This window comes from Rhinolophus hipposideros (assembly GCF_964194185.1).
Source record: "Rhinolophus hipposideros genome assembly, chromosome: 10".
NCBI lineage: Eukaryota > Metazoa > Chordata > Mammalia > Chiroptera > Rhinolophidae > Rhinolophus > Rhinolophus hipposideros.
Window position 1 is genome coordinate 4,797,812 of NC_138056.1, and position 20,248 is coordinate 4,818,059.

Sequence of the window (20,248 nt, forward strand, 5' to 3'; positions counted from 1 at the left end):
AGTGTCCCTGAGTCACCTGCCCAAGTTGGAGGGAACATGCCCACCCTGAGGGGTCCAGGCTCTTCTTCAGGCAGAGACATCTGCCCAGACATGGCCAGGGGCACCTGCAGGCCCTGCCTCCTGCCTAATGAGACAGAAAGGAGAGGGCATCTGGGCCCAAATGAGGAGCAGCCTGTTATATGTAAGGTACCACGCAAAGGGCTGGACAGCATACCGGGAGGAGGAAAGTATGTCCCACACCGTTGTATTGTGAGTTTCTTGTGGGGCAGATTCTGAGTCTTCCCCATCTGTCTAGCTCAGCATCCAGCTCGGGCTCCAGCCGAAAGGTGTTTAATTAACATGTTGAACCAGATAATCTGGAAAAGGGACTAGGGCCCCCCTCGCCCCAAATTCTAGAATCCAAGGTAGAATTTGATGAAGTGTAGAATGACCCAGGGAAACTACTGTGGGAGTCAAGGAAGGAGTGGCTGCCGCCAGTTGGGTGAGGGCTCTGCTGCTCTGTGAGCCCTAGAGGGGAGGCAGAGACCGAGTATTTCCAGTGCCTTGCACACGGTGAGTGCTTTGGCATAAACGCACAAGGTGGGATTTGACACCGTTCTTGGAAGAAGGGCAGACAAGGGAGAGTTAAATGTGTCTGTCCCCCTTTTAAGCAGGTAGCACCTTGAGGGCAGCCTCCGTAATTTATTCATCTTTGCATCCCTACAGCATGTTAGCAGAATAAAGTTCTCGATAATTCGATTTTAACTGATTTAAAGTGTGTCAAGACAACAGCGTATTAGAAGTCGAGAGAGGAGAATTTTAAGGAGGCAGTTGATCATATGCCCCAGAAGAACTGAGAGAAGAACACAGGGCAAATCCACCGCTTTGGTAATCAGGATGTCCCAGGTGACCTCCGCGAGAGCAGTTGAGAGGCAGATGCCCAGCTGTGAGACTAAAGAAGGAGATGGTAGAAGAAAGTAGAAGGGGTAAATATATTCCCTCAGGATTTTGGTGCCAAAGGGAATGAATACCTAGAGTGGGTGGCGTGGGCACGGAACGTTTTTTGTTTGGTCGGTAGGTTTGCTGTTGTTGTTTTAAATGGAAGAGATTTAAATGTCATGGCTGCATGAGGGATGGCGGCTGGAGAATGGAGAGGCTGGGGAAAGGGATCCGGGACAAGCAGAAGAGAATCAAAAGGATTGCTGGGCAGCCACACGGAACCAGGTGACATCAGCAAACACAACTCTGTTGTCCACTGACCCATCTGTGACATTCCCTAGCAAGCCAGAGATGGCCGGAGGTGGGGGCAGAGTGGAGAAAGGGCACTGCCCCAGGCTCAGGACTGGGAAGGCAGGAATGACAGCGAATCAGGGGGCAAGAGACACTGGAGGGCTAGGAATTGTACTGTGGAGTGGCGGTCAGCCACGCAGTGGTTAGTGTGGGCAGGTGGGGAGCAGTCAGAAATGGGAGGGAGTGACCAGGACAAAGCTGGGCGAGCTGGGGATTCGCTCCAGCTAAGGATGTAGAAGGAGCACCGCTAAGGAGCAAGGGGGGAGGCTTGAAGAGGAGAGCCCGGTCAGAGAGGGCATTTCAGAGTCTGAGTTCTTGAACTCCCCCAGATAGCTCCCTACTGATGGGGTCAGTGGTGTGAGCCCCTCCTTTGGGTGTTAGCAGTCTGGACCACTGGGCATGTAGCTCCTGATAAATGACAGGTCCTCAGGCTTGTCTAAGGGTGAGTTTGTCATTGCTTCTCCATCCACAAATGTTCCAGGAGAGATGATGAGTTTTCCTCAGTTATCTTAGGTTCCACTTCTTAAGTTTGGTCTTCGAGTCAGGGGCCCAGGTATCCAGAGGTCAACCTAAGAGCCTGGAATTCCTGAGGCCCTGCAGTGAGGGGGGAGGAGGGTGGTCTCCAGAAATCCTTCTGTTCATAGGAAGGCTGGGGAGAGTGGAACGGAGGGAGAGAAGGCCCTCCTCCCAGCCATCTCTAGGCAGCAAGGAGCGGATTAGAAATCTCATTGGACACCCGCCTGTGTTTGAGACACAGAACTGTCACTTAGGGGAGGCAACTTCCAGGGGTGTAGGAGTGGGTACAGAAGAGGTTCTGCTGCAGGGAGGCAAAAGGGTTGTCACACTGTGCCAGTTGCCTGCGTTGGCAAAGACTGACCCAACATCCCGGAATTAGGGCCCCTTGGTATGTGCGAAGACTCATTCAAGTACTCATCTTACACACACACACACACACACACACACTTTCTCTCTCTCACCACAGCTACCCCAAATGGGAAAGGGCCAAGGGAGGCCCTGTCCCCCTTAACCTAGGGGGCAAAGACCAGTGACCCAGGCCTGGCTAAGTGCTCTGATGGGAGACTCCCTCTCAGCTCCCCCTTCTTCTCTGGAGCCATAACTGTCCTTGCCTTTGTCCCTTCAGTTCTTGAGCTCCCTGACTCAGCCCGGTTCCCCCAATTTCCCAGCAGTGGACAAAGCCCTTGTCAGTAGGGTGGGGGTGGGGACAGTAAGAGAGTAACTGTGAGCTTTAGATTCAGCCCTTTCCTCATCTCAGCCTTCAGGATCCCTCAGCCTCCCTAGTTCAGAGGTCACCTCTAGGCCCCTCCCCAACTTGCCCAGAGCTGATGGGTAGAAACTAGGACTTTCCTTCCAGCTGGACAAAGTCTGACACCTGGTGGCCAAGGTGAGGAATGGCCAGAAGGGCTCCTTTTCAAATCTCCCCAGAACTTCCCAGAACCAGGAGGGCCAAGGTGAAAGGGGAGGTGATGGGAGGAGGTGTGGAGGGGGTGGTTGGGACAGGACAAAAGAGACATCCAGTGGTATAAAAACTCAGACCCACAGGAACTTTGCCTTCCACCAGGCCCCTGCCCCTTAAGCCCACGAGGCCAGAGAGAAGTGGGGTATACCGGAAAGAATTTTGGCCCACAGAGTGGGGAATGGGGCCCAGGTGTGTATGTGGGGGCCGAGGCTGTGAGTCTGGCTGCCCAGAATCTCCAGCTCAGGGTGGGTGGCAGGGCCTGAGGGACTGAGGAAGGGGGGTGCTGGGGAGAGAGAAGGAGAGCGGCAACGCCCCACAGCCTGCTGGGCCCCAGGCAGCTGCTTCCCTCCCTCCACCTGTCCCCACCTTCCTAGCTCTAGCTGGCTCTCCTCACAAGCTCCATCATGAGCTGGGGGAGGGGAAGGGGCTCTTAGGGCACGTGTGCAGAGCTGAGGGCCATCCTGCCAGTGTCGGAGCTAAGCCAGGCCTAATGCCCCTTCCGTTTGGAGCAGTCCACGGCAGGTCTCAGCCTTCAGGAAGGTTCTGGGCTCCTGTTCTAGTTCTTTTCTCTCCTTTTTTCTTGGGTTTCCCTAAGAGTTTGGTCTTGGCCATGAATCAAGGGCTTTGAGTGTTCCCAGGCCAAAGTGCAAAGGTCATTCGTGCTAGTCCCATCACCAATCTCTGGGGCTCAGGGCTGACACAGGAACCCAGGTCTGGGTCTCAGGAAATTCCCTGAAGGGGAGAGAAGTTAGCCCCCAACTCAGGCCTCTGGCCTGGCCCTCCAGCCTGAAGCCTGAACTGTGACAGACCCCAGGACAACAGTTTTGGGGATGGATCAGGAGGCTCCCTGAGCAGGGGAGGGGTTCCAGGAAGGAAGGTGACAAGGGGCAGGCAAGGTTGGGGATGCATAGAAGGAAAAGACGAAGGATGGGCGGGCCAAAGTCCGGTCTAGCTGCCAGCACACCTTCGGGAGCCAGATGCCAAGTAAGGGAAGGGTGCCAATTGGATGGTTCCAAATTCCTGGACGCCAACTCCTTTGAGCCTTGGGACTCGATCCCACTGCGGCCTGACTAGGAGAGGATGGCAATGCTGCCAGGGCAGAGTTCCCACAACTCTAGGCCAGAAGGCCAGCCTTCAGGTGCCGGCATATAGCTGACTGCCCTGATTCTCTTTCTTAGGGCTGGGGAAAGCTAAAGGCTAAGGGCGACATCTTCCAGGCTGGGTGGGAGAGGCTAGTAGGGCCTGAGCCAGGCAAATCTGGGGGCAGCTGACAGAGACAGTCCAGACAGTGCCCACACAGCAGGTCAGGGTGCCAGACGGGAGAGAGAATAGGCTCAGGCGGCAGTGGGAGCCACTGTGGCCGCCCAAAGGCACACCCCATTTCACGCTCCCTGGGCGGTGGCAGGGCCCCACGGCTATCAGCTTTCAGGGGTGGGAGGGACCAGGAATGAGGAGGGGTCTGCCCCACCCATGGCTCCCTACTCCCTCAGGGCTTTGTGGGCTCAGGAGTTGGGTGCCACAGGCCTCTGGGAACGCCCTCTGGAGAGGGTGTGGTCAGTCCTACAGAGTCTGGCCACCATCCCTCCAGAGTGTTCAGGGCCTGCTAGGACCCCACACCTAAGCCCTTCCCAGGCCTGGAGGACAGGGCCTCCCTGCTTCCCTCCCCAAAGGAGCAGGGCCCCTGTCTCCCTCAGTGTGGGCCCCACTTAGTCCATGAGGCAGATGGGGGGATTAGATCAGTCCCAGCTCAAACAATAAAGCAGAGAAGGGGCCCCCCAGCTCTGTGCAGCGCACCCTGGAGGTCTCACTCCTCCACTCAGCTCTCCTCAAGGAAGCAGATGGGGGGAGCTGGACAGGAGGAGGCCCCTGAAGACGTGGCCTGCTCCTGTTCCTCCCTTTGGGGGGTCTGCTCTCCAGAGCGTTTTCCTCCCTTGTGCCCACCCTCCTCCTCTCCCACCCATAGCACCCAGACTCCAGAGTAGTGGGAGAGGGGGAAGGCAGTGGCCTCTGAGTAGACTCTTGCTCCCCTGGAGGGAAGAACCGGATGGGATCTCTAGAGGGTGATTAGCGCTGGGCCGTCCCAGTGCAGATTCCCAGACTCCCACTGGCCAGAATTTTTGCCTGCTGCCAGGAAGTTGGTGAGGGGGAGGCTGGTGTAGGAGTGAGTCAGCGATGACAGGAGCCCAAGGGACAAAGGTCATGGGTGGAGAATGGAGAGACACTGTTTACTCAGCCTGCCTCCTCCAGGAGGTCTTCCAGTCCTAAGCCAGCCCTGTGGTCCAACCCATCTCTGACCCACCCTTACCCCTTCTCCCGATTGTTAGTAATTTTGTCCTTGCATTGACAGCTTGTAGGTCCCGTTAGCCTGTGAGCTCCTGGGGGTCACGGAGAGGCTGTGGTTTAACTGGGGCCCCACAACGTTTGTGACTATCAGCACTTCCGACTTTCAGGAACCATTTTACATCTATTTCAGTTGAGTGAATCTGTGGGAAAGTGCTTAGAACAGTATTTGGCACACTGCAAGTGCCACAGAAGTGTCAGGTTTATTGTTGGTATTTTCTGCTCACATTCTCGTATTAGCGTGAGACAGGCAAGAGTTGGCTATGAAGAACAGGGCATCCAAACCCACTCTGGCCCCCCACTCACTGTGGAATCTTCCTGACTAGTAGGGCAGGCAGGAGCCGGCTGTGGGACCCCAGGAGAGCCCACAAGGCAAACGCCTGCCTGGACTAAGAGTGGGCAGTATCTTTGGGCGCAGACTGTGAGAAAGGAGCTTTCCCAACCCATGGGGCTTCTCCAGACAGCTCTCCTGGGGCCAGGGGGGGCGGTGTGTGGGGTGGGAGCAGGGAAGAGGGCTTGATTAACCCCAACTCTCTTCGGACCTCTAGACCTGCCCCCACAATGTTCTGTGGGCCGAGGAGGGTGGGGAGGCGGGGAGTGGAAGGCTCCAGCTGGGCTCTGGGGAGTTACAAACCGGCCACGGGGATTAGTGAGGCTGAAAAGAACATTTGCCTAGGAAGGGAAAACGGGAAGTGAGAGGCTGAGGATAACGCTCTGTAAGTCCCCCGAGACTCACTGCAGGCTAGTGGGGGGGGGTAGGAAGAGGTGGTGTTGTACAGGGCATTTTGACAGGTCCCACACCCCAACATCACCCCTGCTCCCCCGGAACACAGCTGTAGCAGCTACCCCGCCCCCTCTGCCTGCGCCACCTGCCATTGGCTGGAGTCAGGCACCGCCCCACAGAGGCGGCCTGCCATTGGCTTAGGTCTTTGATGTTTGTATGCTTGAGGGTAGAGGGAGATGCGTCATCCCCTGGAAACTGCGGACTTCCTCTCCGTTTGTCTGGGTCATCCTGTCTGCCGGTCGCTGGCCCCAGGCTCACTCTCTGGCCCCAGCCCTCTCTCACTCTCTCTCTCTCTCAGCAGCTGTCTCTCTCGTGCCCGCTGGCCTGTCTCTCTCCGCAGTCGTCTCCTTCTCTGCCTGCCTGGGTGGCCACCATGAGCCGGAAGCGGCTCATCACTGACTCCTATCCTGTAGTGAAGAGGAGGGAGAGCCCTGCTGGACACAGCAAGGGGGAGCTGGCATCAGAGCTAGGTCTCTGAGGTGTGGGGTGGGGCGGGAGGAGTGGACGCGGAGGGACATGGGACGTGGGCAATAAAGGGGAAGTGAAGTATGTCCTCTACTTCCTACACCAGGCCTGGTCTCGGAAGGCAGAGGCAGAGGGGGTGGGGAGGGCAGCGAGCTGTAGGACAGCTGTGAGGCATGGGGCAGGGGACCAGTCCTGCAGGGCACAGGCCCGGGCAGGCCTGAGGAGCAGCTTGTCATTGCAGAGGAAGAGCCCCAGCCCTTGAGTGTGGATGAAGCCGAGCTGGAGCTGCTGAGGCAGTTTGACCTGGCCTGGCAGTATGGGCCCTGCACAGGTGAGAACCCCTTCAGGCCCCAGGAGCACATCCCAGAGCCAGTCCTGTCACCCACACGTCTGAAGCAACAGAAGCCCCTGCCTGATGCTCTGAGCTGGGAGTGCAGAGGTCCCCACACACCCCTCCACACACATCCTCTAGTCTGCACTCTTCTCCACCCCCTGTGAGACCCCATTGTCTTCTCCCCACCTTGGCAGGGATCACTCGGCTGCAGCGCTGGCATCGGGCAGAGCAGATGGGCTTGGAGCCTCCCCCAGAAGTGCGTCAGGTGCTGCAAACCCACCCCGGAGATCCCCGCTTCCAGTGCAGGTCAGAGACAAGCCAGGGAGGGCTTTCAGGCCAACCAGGGCCTTCTCCATACACCACGGACCTGCTGGCCCGGGGCAGGGGCTGCCCTGACCTGAGGGAGAAATGGATGCAGGCTTGGGGTCCCTTGCTGAGCAGGCAAGAAAATTCTACAAGGTGCCTGGCTCAAGAGGGCCGAAGGTTGCTTTAATAATTCTTATTTCTGAGCTAATGGTGGGGGAAGGGTATACCCAGGGCCCAAGGGACTATCTATTTAGTACTGAGCGGTTGGCCAAGGACTATAGGCCATGCCCAAGAACTGGTGCTGGTGAAATCAGATCAAGGGACTTCACGGACTGACTCTCTCTGGTTTCTTCCCCCGCCCCGCCCCCCTGCACAGCCTCTGGCATTTCTATCCCCTCTGAGGCACCACCGAAGACCTCCTGCCCGCACCCGAGAACCTCAGGACACAGGGAGAGCCATTGCTGCCCCTTAGCTCGGCTCTGCGGTGAAGAACGTTTTTTAGGAAGAAGTCTCGCGGGGAAGGAAGGAGGCTGAATGTGGTCTCCGCGATCAGCCCTCCATCTAACCAGCAGGCTCCCAGAGCCCCTGTGAGGGCCGACGAGCACCTGCTCCATGGGAGGTGGTCCCTGAGGCAGAGGATGTGGCCGTGAGCCTTCTGACGCCTACCACCCGCCTCCCTGACCTAAAGACTGTGGCCCTCGGGATGGCATAGCAACTCCGGCACAGTCTGCCCAACAGACTCAGGCAGATGCACTCCTCCCCTAAGCCTGGGAATATGAGGGTCACTAATGCTTATCAATAAAGAACAGCCTGGAAGCCTGACCTCCGGTCCCTTACTGTGGCCCTGTTTGGGCTGGCAGCACCCAGCAAGTTGATAGGTGGGAGAGAGCCAGCACCACACTTTTTTACCAGGTGCATGTGCCTCTTCTGCTGCCTAACTTTAGACCAATGAGGGAGGAAAGACACCTAAGAAGACCAACGGTCAAGTCCTCACAAGAGCTAAGCAACCTCTGGCGCCCCCTGGTGGAGCACAGGGGAACTACTCTTCAGTCACCTGCACTGACAGCCACCTAGCCTGCCCAGTGTTCACCTCCCGGAAATGGGTCCTTTGTCAGAGGAGGATCCACGGGGTCCCTGGATCAGAAAGTCTAGACAGACTTACACACTCCCAGCAAGCACCTCTGCTTCCCACAGGGGGTTCCAAAGCGGGGTTCGGGGAGAGTTTTAACCCACAGGACCTGCTCAGAGATAGCCATCATCAGGGGCTTTGGTGGGGAACTGGACGGTGCTGGGGGGGGAGGAGAACTGGCTGGAGCCAGAAACAATGCTTCGGGGACCTTGGGAAAATACTCCCTGACAAACGGTATCAGTGCTCCTCACATGGTGTCACCCTCATATGCTCGATCAGCTCTCCATCCTGGGGCACAGAGACAGACAGCGTTCTGAACTCCTTGCCAACAGGCCTAGAGAGCGGCCAAGTGGTCTTTTTAGCCCCTATTTTATTGAGCCCTGATCATGCCTCAAGGACTTCAAATGTTTTATCTCTAAACTCCCTGAAAAGCCTTCAAAGTTAGATTTTACGGAGAGGGAAACTAAAGCCTGGGAAGGTTGTGTAAAGTTTCCCGACAGCACCGGCGTGGCCATGGTGGTGCAGAGGCTGGCTCCGTGCCTGTATCCCGTGCCCTGCCCATCTATGCGCCGGCTCTAGAAGTCCTCTCGGGTGTTACTAGTTGTGAGGAGGTGGACCAAAACAAACATGTAACTATTATGTCCGGTGGTGATCAGTGGTAAGCAAAATTAGGGGCCAGAGAGGCTGGTCAGGGGAGGCTTGACAGGGTGGCCTTTAAGCGGGGAGCTGAAGGAAGTACGGGAGTGAGCCTGGCACCAATGTGAGTGCTCCAGACAGAAGGAACCACCAGCACACTCTCCGCAAGGAGGGAGTCAGTGTTTCCAGCCTGGTCAAGAACTAACACGGAGGCCAGTGTGGCCCAGGGCCAGGGAGTGAGGGGAGTGTGGTGGGAAATGGGGCCCGAGAGGCAGCAGGTAGGTCCCACAGGGCCTTGCAGGCCAGGATAGGATTCTGGATTGTACTCTGAGGGAGAGGAAGACATTGGTAGGTTTGAAGCCAATCAATGACGTAATAAAACATGTTTTGAAAACATTACTCAGGCTGTTGGAGAACAGATGGTGGGGTTGGGGGAAGAAGAGTCAGAACCACTCAGGAGGCTATCGGGCTCGGCCTCGTGAGAGGTGATGGTGATTGCGACCAGCGTGGGAAGACGGAGGTGGTAAGAAGTGGCCAGATGCCTTCTGTGTTTGGAAGGGAGGACTGATTGACAGGACTTGCTGATCGGTTGGCTGGGGGGTTTAAGAGAGAGAGAGAGGAGCCAAGGATAACTCCAAAGGTTTTGGCTTGAGCAACTGGAAGGACAGAGTTCCCATTACTAAGATGGGAAAGATTGTGGGAAGGGTGGGGTGGGGTAGGAATCAAGAGTTCGGATTTGACATCTGTGACATCCAGGGGGAGACGGAGAGGAGGCAGTAGATATGCAAGTCTGGAGTTCTGGGGACAGCTCTGGATTTGAGATCCAACTTTGGGCATCTTTTAGATAGCATTTAAAGCTATCGTGTGAATGAGATTACCCGAGTACAAAGAGAGACAAAAAATGGTCCGAGGACAGTCCCGGGGCCTGGTATGCTTGGAGGAGAGGGAGAAAAGGGCATTTAGCAGAGGAGACTAAGGAGTGGCAAGACTGGAGGAAAATCAGGAGAGGGTAGGGCCTGGGAGGCCTGGGCGAAAGGTGTTTCAAGGTCTCAGATGGTGAAATGAAGCCTGAGAACAGCACGCTGGCCTTGGCAATGCAGCGGTCACTGGAGACGAGTAGCTCCCGTGGACTGAGGGGGAAACAGGGTGCCTGCCTGGGGTGGGCTCAGAGGGATTGGCAGAAATGCAACCAGGGAGCATGCCGATTCTTTCAGGGACTTTGGACTGTGAAGGGAGCAGAGATATAGAATGGTGACTAGAGGGGAGGTGGGGCCAAAGCAGGGGTTTTTATGTGTTGTTTTGTTTTGTCTTTTGTTTTCGATGGAGTGATTTCAGCATAGTTACATGGTGAAGAGCGTGCTCCCTTACGGAGAGACGCGGCGGAGGCAGCTGTGTGAGTAAGGTCATGAGGGAGAGAAGGTGAAGGGGAGAAGGGCCAGGCCAGGACTAGTACACAAGGAAGAGGATGGCCTTGGAGCGGAGCACCCCCTGTGACAGGAAGGGAGGCAGGAGCGGGGTACAGCTGGGAGTGGGAACATGCGAGCATCAGCTACTTGCTGAGAGCCTGGTATGGCTGGGAGGGAGGGCTATTTACTCACTGCCACCGTGTCACCTGCTGTGCTGACTGCTGCACATGTGTTAGCTCCTTGACTCCTAGAACAATCTCATTGGTAAGAGTTATTCACAGGTAAGGAAAGTAAGGCTGAGAGGAAAAGGGACTTGCTCAATCAGTAAACACCAGGCCCCACCACACGCAGGTCTGTCTGCCCACTCTGTTACCCTGCACCTGCACTCCTGCCTGCACCTGTGCGTAGCTGCTTACCATGGTGCTGAAGAGATCAGGCCGACCTGTGCGGAAAGCGAAGAAAACGGTGTAATACAAGCGCTACCTCAGGCCAACTAGCAGTGGTGTAGACACGCGTTCTCAGGCCGGAGAGAGCACCATGTGTGAAAGGGACCCTCCTTGCAGGGTCCCTGAGCACAGGGACTGCCACCTCCGCTGAACTGGCATTGCCCCCTTCTCACCACGCCCCTGCTTCTCAGACCTTCCCACTGCAAAATGAATGCAGACTCCCCACTAGGGCTGGGGGGGTGGGTGGCCCAAGACACCTCCACTCTGAATATTCTTAGTAGTTGTGTGTTTGATCTTGAAAAGCTCTGGTCAGTTTTGCATTCTACTCCATGATATATCTGGACATAAAAATGAATGAACTCACTTATCCAATGAACGAACCCTTCAGGCAGATGTGCCAGGTGTGGCCTAGGGCTGGCTGCACGTACCCTGACACGCCCACCCACCACTACCCAGCCCAGGCTGAGCAGCACTGCAGAAAGCACCAGACAGCGTTCCCCGGAAGGAAATGGGAAGTAAGTGGCCATGGGAGGATGAGGAGAGTCGGCCAGCAGAGAAGAGCATTCTAGAGGGAGGGGCTGGGCTGAGCAGAGGTGACAGGAGGGGTGGATGGGCGCACTCGGGGGGGTGTGACTGTGGCACTCACACTATGAAAGTCAGCACAATCAGAAGCTAGCAGTTCAGTGCTCACTACGTATCCAGCACTGTTCTAACCGTCTTTTGTCCTCACAACAACCCTAGAAACAATTATACATTTTTTATAAAGCGATTTTAAACAGGCAAGTCAGGCACAGAGAGGTTAAGCACTTGCCTAGGGTCACACAGCACGTACGGGTCAGGAATGGGATATGATCCCAGAGTCCGGCTTCACAGCCTGCAGTCACCGCATGTAGGATAATGCAAGTGAGATGGGCTGGGACCAAACAAAGGGTTAGGGGCTTGAGGAGTCTGGACTTATCTATGCTGACGAGAGCTCCTGAAAGTTTTTGCGCAGAAGAAAGACAGGATCAAAATAATCATTCTAGAAAAATCTGTCTGTCCAGGGATGAAAGAAAAACTAAAGGGGGAAGAAACTGCAGGCAGGAAGACTAAGTGGGAAGCTATGAAATATTCAAGACATGGGTGCTGAGGCCCTGGATTAGCGTCAGAATGGAAAGGACAAAGAGCTTATAAGAGATGTTGCAAAGGAAGTTGGCAAGACTTGTGTTTGGGAAGAGTGGAGAGGAGGCGTCACACATGAGTCAGGTTCTGAGCTTGGGTGGGTGAGAGAATGCTGATGCCATCGGCAGAGAAATGGAAACTGGGAGGCTCGATTTCGTGCATGTTTAGTTTGAGATGATGACAGGAAGTCCATATGGAAACATCTAGTAGGCAATGGAGACCCAGAGGTCAAGTCTAGCAGCGAGGTCTGGGGCTAGTGCGGAGTCAGTCACCTGCACAGAACTGACGCTTGAGCCCAGGAGCATGGATGAGTTCTTTCAGAGTTAAGAAAGACAGGGAGAGGCAGCAAAGACAGGACCAAAGATGGCACTTGGGAAACTTCTCTCTAGAAGGTGGAAGACCAGCAAATGAGAGGGGAGAGTGGCAGGAGAGTCAAGGTAGAGCAGTGTCGGGGAGGTTCCCAAGAACTTCACAAGCGGTCCTGGCTGGTGTGACCTGCCGCGATGTCAAAGAAGATATGGTTACTGATGATGGAAATGCTACGGGATGGCTTGCTCTGATTCGGTTTCCACATTTCCTGCTTCCCTCTGTCCCTGTTTTGTAGTTCTCTCTGGCACCCCCAGATGTCATAGTAACTACCAGTGCCACGCCCATCAGTGAGGGCCACACTCATTCATTCTTTATTGACTCAGGTGTGGTAACATTTATCCACCCTCAAACTCAGACAAACTCACTAAGTAGCGTGAAGGCTTAAAGAGCTAATTTACCAAGAAACTCAAGTAAACAAGGGACGGGAACACATTTCTGAACCAGTCCGGAAGTACATAAAAGCCATTGCAGTGCCACTTGAGGCGAATTTGGGTTGACAGCACCTCTAGGACCTTGCTAGTTTTCTCTGCACGTAGGTTGGCCTCCAGTTCATCCACTTTCGTCCTAAACTAGAAAACGACAACTTTGTGCTAGTCGTGGCAAACGCAAACGATTAGAAGCCCCGTCCCTAAGCTCTAAGAGCTCACTGGAGTGGGAGAGAGAGGAACGATGTGCAAGTGCGTTTCAAACAGTGTCCCATGACAGGTGTGAACCTGACACTGTGGGAACTCAGATTCCTGAACACAGCCCTTTAAGGGTGAGTAGGGGTTCCCCTCAAGGCGGACAAGTGATGGAGGACCATGTGTTCAGTCCTGCATCCTTTTTGAGCCCTCCTTTGGTCCTTTGTCTCTTGAAGGCAAAGACATTTTCTAGAAGCCTCCTCGGGGGTGGATGCCTCGCTCTCTTCACCTGGAGGTTCTGATGGCACTTAGTCCTGCAAGTCCTAGCCTTGATTCCACGCTGTTTCTCTCGGTGTCACCTTCCCAAAGACGAGGGAAGGATTCCTCCTCTGCTCCCGTGGTAACCCACTTACATTTCATTCTCACACACCCCATTGCTGCGGTAACACGTGCCATTGGCTCCGCTGCTAGACAGTGTTTTCTCCTTGTCCGTGTGTACCGAGCACAGGGCCAGCTACACAGTCAGCTGTGTACTCAAAGCTGACAGAACCTTCCCACTTCGCTCACACCCACTGTTTGGTCTGTCGGTCCCGTCCAGCCTGTGACAATCCTTTATGTGCCAGTGGTGACGGCCAGTCCTAAACTCCACCGAAATTTGGTCTCTGTTTACGTCAGTTCTCCTGGGGGTTGTTGGGCCTTGGTAGCAGGAGCCACCTGTCCCTAGAGCCTTCTCGGCAAGGAAGGCATCAGAGCTGTCAATTTCAGAAGCAGCTCCTTGTCACTTCCTGGGCTGAAGCCTGTGCCCCGCCCCGGCCAGCCTGCTGACCGCTCGCTCCACTGAGGTCCTCTGAGGTGCAGCACAGACACGGGCCATCGCATCGGAGTGCCGAGAACCACCCGGCCCACTTCTCCACATGCTCCGGGAGCATGGCTGCCCAGGCTCCTGCTGTCACAGTCCCACAGTGCCGCGGTGCTGACTTGGCATTCTTGATCAAAACGACATACGCAGATATCCCTTTCAGTCCATATCTAAAATTCATCCGACACATACACGTGTATGTGTAAGATAACTGTATCCGGTTACTTATCACTGCACTGTTTGTAATGGCAAAGACTACAAACAGCCTCGAAGCCTATCAATAAGGGACCAGTAGAAGAAAGGATAGTACACAGGGGATACCGTCTGTGAAGAAGTGCGAGGAAGCGCTTTACGTATTGGTCTAGACAGGATGCCCTCTAAAATATATAGTTCAGTGCGGTGGGGGAGGATTTGAGATGCTACAGTTAGGGTAACACTATGTGTGAGTACCCACTTGTATTAAGCCTATGTTGTCTCTGAAAGGATACCCAAGCAACTGGTAGCAGTCGTTGCCTTTGAGAGGAAGGTAACTTGGCAGCTTGGAAATAGGGATGAGGAGAAATTGTTCATTGAATAAGTACTTTTGAATTTTGCACCATGTAACTATATTATCCTTGTAATCAATCAATCAATAAGAAATAAGTCTTATCATGTTCATGTTGATGTATTTAACAAATATGAAAAATAACAGAAACAATTCCCTAGGGTACACGGGTCATTGCGTCATGTGTGGCAGTGGCTTTGTGGATGTCCCTGGACTCGTGACACAACATTCCACTGAGAGACTAGGGGTTCCTCCCACCTGTCCATATAGGGGTCCTGGCATGGAGAGATCTAGGGCTTATTCTCTCTAGAAAGGTCACCTCTTCTTTCACAAGATCTCTGCCAGGCACCTAGCATTACCCACATTGTCATGGCGACAGGTTTCACAAGAGTCCAGTGTAGGTCCAACCAGTTCATGCCTTTATTCGTTTATCAAGTGCCTATGGGCCACCTGTTAGTGTACGGAGTATGTGGACTATCCAGCCTAGGTCCCCAGCCTTGATGAGTTTTCAGTCTACACTTACGTGTGTGGAAAGATGCCCAGTTTTCACTCTAAGTAAGACTGGCAAACACTAAAGCATGTGGACCATGCACTCTGTTGGCAAAGCTTGGGGAAACACGTAGAAGCCTCTATGGAGGGGAATTTGGTAGTACTAATAAGGTGACACAGCATTCACCCTTAGGCCCAGCAATCCCACTTTTGGAAATTTACCCCAAAGACTCACTTACATATCCCTCAGCTCTGTCACTGCATTGTGACGTCAGCCATGGACAATGTGTAAACAAATGGGCACGCATGGCCGCATGTGGCCGTGGTGGGCAAGGTTTGGGCATGCTGTATGTAGCTTGCCACCCCTTCTCTGGGTCATGGCCTTTCCGGTCCCAGCCCAGTACCCAGAGTATTAGTGAAGGACATATTTCCACTCTGGCTAGGCCAGAACTCAAATCCCCCCAGCACTGTGTAATCTTTAGTATCTCCATTCTACTACCAAATCCACAGCAGCAGCTCTCCACCAGGTTTCATGAGGCCTCACCATACACGTGTGCAGCCCAGCCCTCAGCGAAGGATCCACAGAGAACCCACACACGAACTCCTGGGTACTCCCCACGCCGCACAGCTGCACCCTCTCTCACGTCCTGCCCTTAACTCTGATCTCTGCTTTATCAGCTCAGTGAACTGTTGTGCTCTCTGCATGGGCTCCTGCTCTGTGCTGTGGTCTACAAATTGTCAGGGGCCAGCTCAAGTGTTTTCCTCCTCTCAATGCTCCCAGTCCTGCTTACAGTTCAAAGACTAAGAATAGTTGCCATATATATATATATATATATATATATATATATATATATATATATATATATATATATATATCTATATATCTATATATATATATGTATATCTATCTATATATATATGTTTATAATGGGAAGGCTCTGACATGGTCAGAAGCGAGTTTGAAAATTCAATGATTACAAAATAAATTTCATTCTCTGCCCATTGAAAAGGCCTAAAAACCCTAGTAGCAAGGAGCATACCTAGAACCTAGATCTCAGTTTCCAAATATCTTTCCCCACTTACAGAAACTAGAGATCTTTGGACAAATGGCTGATTCCGTATTTAGGACAGGGAAAATACTAGGTGCATCAAAGCTGTCAATGAAAATCCTAGGAACATTATGTGGCAGAAAGCAACCGAGTAGGAACACGACCAAAGGACTTGGGCCAGCTCAAAGGAGCTCTCATTGGCTAAATACAGGAAAATTTGAGCATCTAAAACAATGATGCTAATGGCTTATAACATACAGAATAAAAAAATAACACATTAGTCTATAGTGATACTGAGAAAGAGGACAAAGGGAAATTCTTCTTTCCTGAAGAATAATAGCTCCTTAAATGCGTACCAAATGTAGGAAAAATGATGTAACTTTAAAAACACAACGAGATCACTTAGGCAAAGATGATTACTTGATGCTGAAACTAATGATTGATGGATTGTTGGAGACAGGATATTCACATGGTCTCAGCTGCCCTCCCAACAGACTACTTGTGACCTCGGAGGGTTCCTTGACAATGGCGAGATCTAGCAGATACCATCTTAACCAAGCACTCAAATTCTGCATCAACAATAATAGGATAAAACAGTATTAAATGGCCGAAGTAATCCAACAGAAAGAACATGTCCCTTACGTAGTATACTTACAAAATGTCAAACCTAAATTTAATTGTGAGGAAACATTCAAACAAATCCAAACTGAGAGATCGCCTACAACGCAACCAGCTTGGATTCTTCAGAAATGTCAATGTCATGATAAACAAAAAGGCGGGAGGACTATTCTACATTCAAGAAGAACCAAGAGACGTGACAGCCAAGTACAGCCTGTGATCTCTGAGCGGATCCGGAGTCACATTTTTTTCAGACGCTGTAATGGAAAGTTTAGGGGTATTTTGGAGAAATGTAATTATAGGTCTGTAGTCTAGATAACAATACCGCATCATTGTGAAATTTCTTGGTCGCTATGCAAAAGTTTGGCGGTGCCTCAGAAAGTTAAACAGAGACTTACCATGTGATCCAGCAGTGTCACTTTTAGGTACGTCCCCCAAAGAACCCAAAGCAGGGACTCAACCAGATGCGTCTACACTTACGTGCATAGCAGCGTCGCTCACCATTGCCAAAACGTGGAAACAACGCAAGGGTCCATCGATAGACGAATGGCTACACAAAATGTGACATACACATACGAGGGAATATTATTCAGCCTGAAAAAGGAGTGAAATTCTGATCCTCGCTACATGTATGAACATGGATAAACCTCAAAAGCCTTATGCTGAGTGAAAGAAGGCAGACACAAAAGGACAAATATTGTATGATTCCACTTATAGGAGGTACCTGGAATAGACAGATTCATACAGACAGAAAGTAGAATAGAGGGATACTTCATGTCTACAGAGTTTCCATTTATGATGATGAAAACGTCTGGAAATGGATAGTGGTGTGATGGTTGCACAAAGTTGTGAATGTACTTTATGCCACAATTATACACTTAAAATGTTTAAAATAGTAAATTTCATGTTATGTATATTTTACCATAATCGTTTTTAAAAAGGTTATTGTGGTTATATAGGATGATGCCCTTATTATTAAGAGATAGGGGCCAAAATATTTAGGGGTGAAGTGTCTTAATGTCTACATCTTATTTTCAATGGGCCCAGAAAAAAAGAGAAAAGAGAGAGAAATGTGGCAAAAGGCTCACAACTGGTGAATCCAGATAGCTATAGGGTATATATGTGTTCGTTGTACTGGTCTTCCAACTTTCTGTAGGTCTGCAAATTTTCCAAATAAAAAAGAAGGTGTTCAACAAATATTTTTAAAGTTAATAAATGCAAAAGAGGAACCTCTTAGATAGAACCTCTTAGCTTAGGAACCTCTTAGCTTCACCAGCAGAGGTGAAGAGGTGGGGAAAGGGTTTCCAAGGACGAGCCAGCAGCCTCTCTTGATCTGGGTGAAAGGTGCACACTAGGACATTCTGGGAGATCAAGCGAGAAGGCTGGTGCCAGCTCGGGAAAGGCCCTGAGCAAAAAGGCCCTGAGTCTGCCGCCCTTGGCAGGTAAGGGCAGCACCACAGAAGGCAGTCAACTGGGAGGAACATGAGAAATGAGGCAGTACTTCCGAAGATTAATGGAGTCATGACATTCTGGACAGGCTAGAGGATGTAAGCAGCTAGGAGGCTATTACAGTAACCCAGGCACGGGTGCAGGGATGTGGGCCAGAGGGAGCAAGTGGGAATAAAAGGCAACTGTTTTGTGAAGGACCGTCAGAATTTGATAACTGATTAAATGTGGAAAGTGAGATGTTTATACCTGAGGTAGGAGAACAGGGGAAATGCGAAAGTCAGCAGGACAGGCTGGTTTGCAGCTCAAGACTCAGAGAGATGAACTGTAAAAAAGAAGAATGGGTTGAGTTTTTCCAAGCCTTCCTATCAAATGGATCCTTCACAGGCTCTCAGGCTGTCAAACAGGGTCTGACTAGAAACAGAATTCTCTTTCCAAGGACAGCGTGTCCATCAGACCAACAGTCGCCTGACACCACGACCCATCCCCCAGAGACCAGCAGGCCCTCAGACCTAAATGGCACCTCCATTCCTCTCCGGTAATGTCCCTTCCACCCATTTCCTTCCCACTTAGCCCGCACATAGTTCTGCCTTCTTGCCATAACCTCCTCTCTTATCTGAGTCCTTTTTCCTTTGTAAAAGGACAGGAATCAGAGGTATCTGCGCAGTGGGGGAGGGAGAAAGGGAAGGGATGAACAAGCAGGGCTGGGGGGAGGGGAGGCTGCAGCAGGATGGTGGGTGGGGCGGCAGGGACAGCAGACCTGGTATCAGGAGAGCGGCTGGCCAGGCTCCAGACAGCCCACTGGCCACACATGATATCCAGCAGTACTGGGGGTGGGGAGAACCTCTGCTTACCAGCTTCCCACGGACCCCAGAATAATCCCATCTGTTGCCCCAAACCACTTACTCTGTCCCCATGGCACTCAGCCTCCCTCTCCCAGTTTCCCATTTCTGTGTAGAAAATAAGAACTGGAGGTTGGGACCCAGAAGAGGGAAGCAGCCTCTCCTTACATTACGTTGTTTCCCAGGGCGTAAGTGTGAACCCATCAATTTCCCAAGATTTTTTTGAGAAGCCCATTAAAAAGCAGGCAAACTATAATGCATGGTCCTGGAAGTAGGATGTACATTCTGGACCTGAAGTCAACCAGCTGGCAATCAGGGAAGCTGGATGTGAAGTAGGGAAGAGCAAAAACTGGAATCCATAAGGATAAACTGGAAACCCAAGGACAAACTATGATGTTGGCTGGTCTACAGGGGAAGCTGATGCCCTCCACCATGGAACTACCCGTGCACTTGGCCCAGGACTAGGAAAAGCTGAAGAAGGAGATATGGTATGTGCTTGAGGAACTGTGGACTGGGTACCACTGTATCCCCACAAGGTGAGCTAGCAGATCAGTGACAACCTGTGCTCACCATGACAATGCCTGGCACCCTATACTGATTTTCAATGTGAAAAAAAAATGATAGCTGCTTTCCTTAGGCCTTCCAGAACACTCTCATATTTTTCCTGTGGACAACTGTAACTCAGAATCATGCAGGGAAAGAAATTCTAGCAAAGTTAATTTGAACTTAGCTAAGGTGACATAGTACAACACGTCATATTTTGTGTATTGCTTGTGATTCTGCCTATTTTAGTCTGAAACTGAAACTTGGAGGAAAAACACACCATAGCATTCAGATTTTAAAAGCCTGCCTCTTTTATTTTGAAATTTGGGACCCTCTAATAGCAAAAATAAGTGCCTTCTCTGTTTTCTTTGATGAATTTGTAATTAAGAAAACAAATATTTACATCAAAAAAAAAAAAAAAAAGAACTGGAGGTTGGCAGGAGTGTGGCCCTTCTGAGGAGGCAGATCAGCCTGGCACAGGAACATGTGGGCCACTGAGACAGTCAGGTGGTGGACAGGGCTGGAGGGGGCATCTAGCTGAGCCAACAGGGAGGGTGGAGGCTGTGGAGAAGGTCTTGTGAGACGCTCACAGGATGGGAGTCAGTCTGCCAGACCAAGAGATGAGCTGCATATGCGGCTGCGGTCCTGGGCACACTGGCCCAGCTCCAAGCCTTCTCAGGCCACATGAAGATAAATTATGTATATAAATTATAAGCAGCTCTGTCTTCTCACGCCAGCCTCCAGAGCCATCCCAGCCTGCTGCCCACCCCACCATGACGTCTAGTTTGAGCCAGGCCGGTATGTGGGGCCTTGCTTTACTTTGGGCTTTTCCATGTACCCCTCCCTGCCACACCCATGTCCCCTCCTTTACCTCTGCGGCTCACTGAGCTGCTGCCAAGCGTGCCAGTGGGGTGGGGGTTGGCATTACTATCCAGGCCCGAGAGTCCCACCGGGCAAATTTGGCCAACTTGCCTCCCTACCCAGGGGCAGAACAGCTTTCATATTGTTGGCTCTCTAGCCCAGATACAGAGCCCCCTAACGTGTCCTGGCTACCCAGGGTGGCCGCCTGGGAGTGGGCCAACCTGGCAGAGCAAGGGGAGGAGTACCAGCTCTCTA

At 52.1% G+C, this 20,248-nt stretch overlaps 1 protein-coding gene and 1 long non-coding RNA gene across 3 annotated transcripts in view; one reads left to right on the forward strand and one right to left on the reverse strand.

Moving 5' to 3' along the window:
• The window catches only part of LOC308504429, a 38,834-nt gene that overhangs the window by 14,647 nt on the left and 3,939 nt on the right, over window positions 1-20,248 (reverse strand). The window contains exons 3-4 of one of the 2 annotated variants that reach the window (XR_013994353.1): window positions 17,997-18,072; window positions 16,782-16,851 (exon numbers count right to left, since the gene is read on the reverse strand). This is a non-coding gene — a long non-coding RNA (uncharacterized lncRNA). The remainder of the gene's footprint in view (window positions 1-16,781; window positions 16,852-17,996; window positions 18,073-20,248) is intronic. The other variant, XR_013994352.1, reaches the window with a different exon arrangement.
• POLD4 (DNA polymerase delta 4, accessory subunit) lies at window positions 6,031-7,791 on the forward strand. Its single transcript, XM_081062654.1, has 4 exons — window positions 6,031-6,340; window positions 6,577-6,666; window positions 6,864-6,975; window positions 7,352-7,791. Exons 1-4 carry the CDS (start codon window positions 6,244-6,246, stop codon window positions 7,374-7,376), a joined length of 324 nt encoding a protein of 107 aa, XP_080918780.1. The 5' UTR covers window positions 6,031-6,243; the 3' UTR covers window positions 7,377-7,791.

What these genes read in the sequence shown, in the direction of transcription:
- POLD4 (XM_081062654.1), top strand. Translation starts at nt 6,244, where the DNA reads ATGAGCCGGAAGCGGCTCATCACTGACTCCTATCCTGTAGTGAAGAGG. An exon ending in GGAGCTGGCATCAGAGCTAG is followed by an intron (nt 6,341 to 6,576) that starts GTCTCTGAGGTG and finishes TTGTCATTGCAG; the next exon opens with AGGAAGAGCCCCAGCCCTTG. An exon ending in GCAGTATGGGCCCTGCACAG is followed by an intron (nt 6,667 to 6,863) that starts GTGAGAACCCCT and finishes CCACCTTGGCAG; the next exon opens with GGATCACTCGGCTGCAGCGC.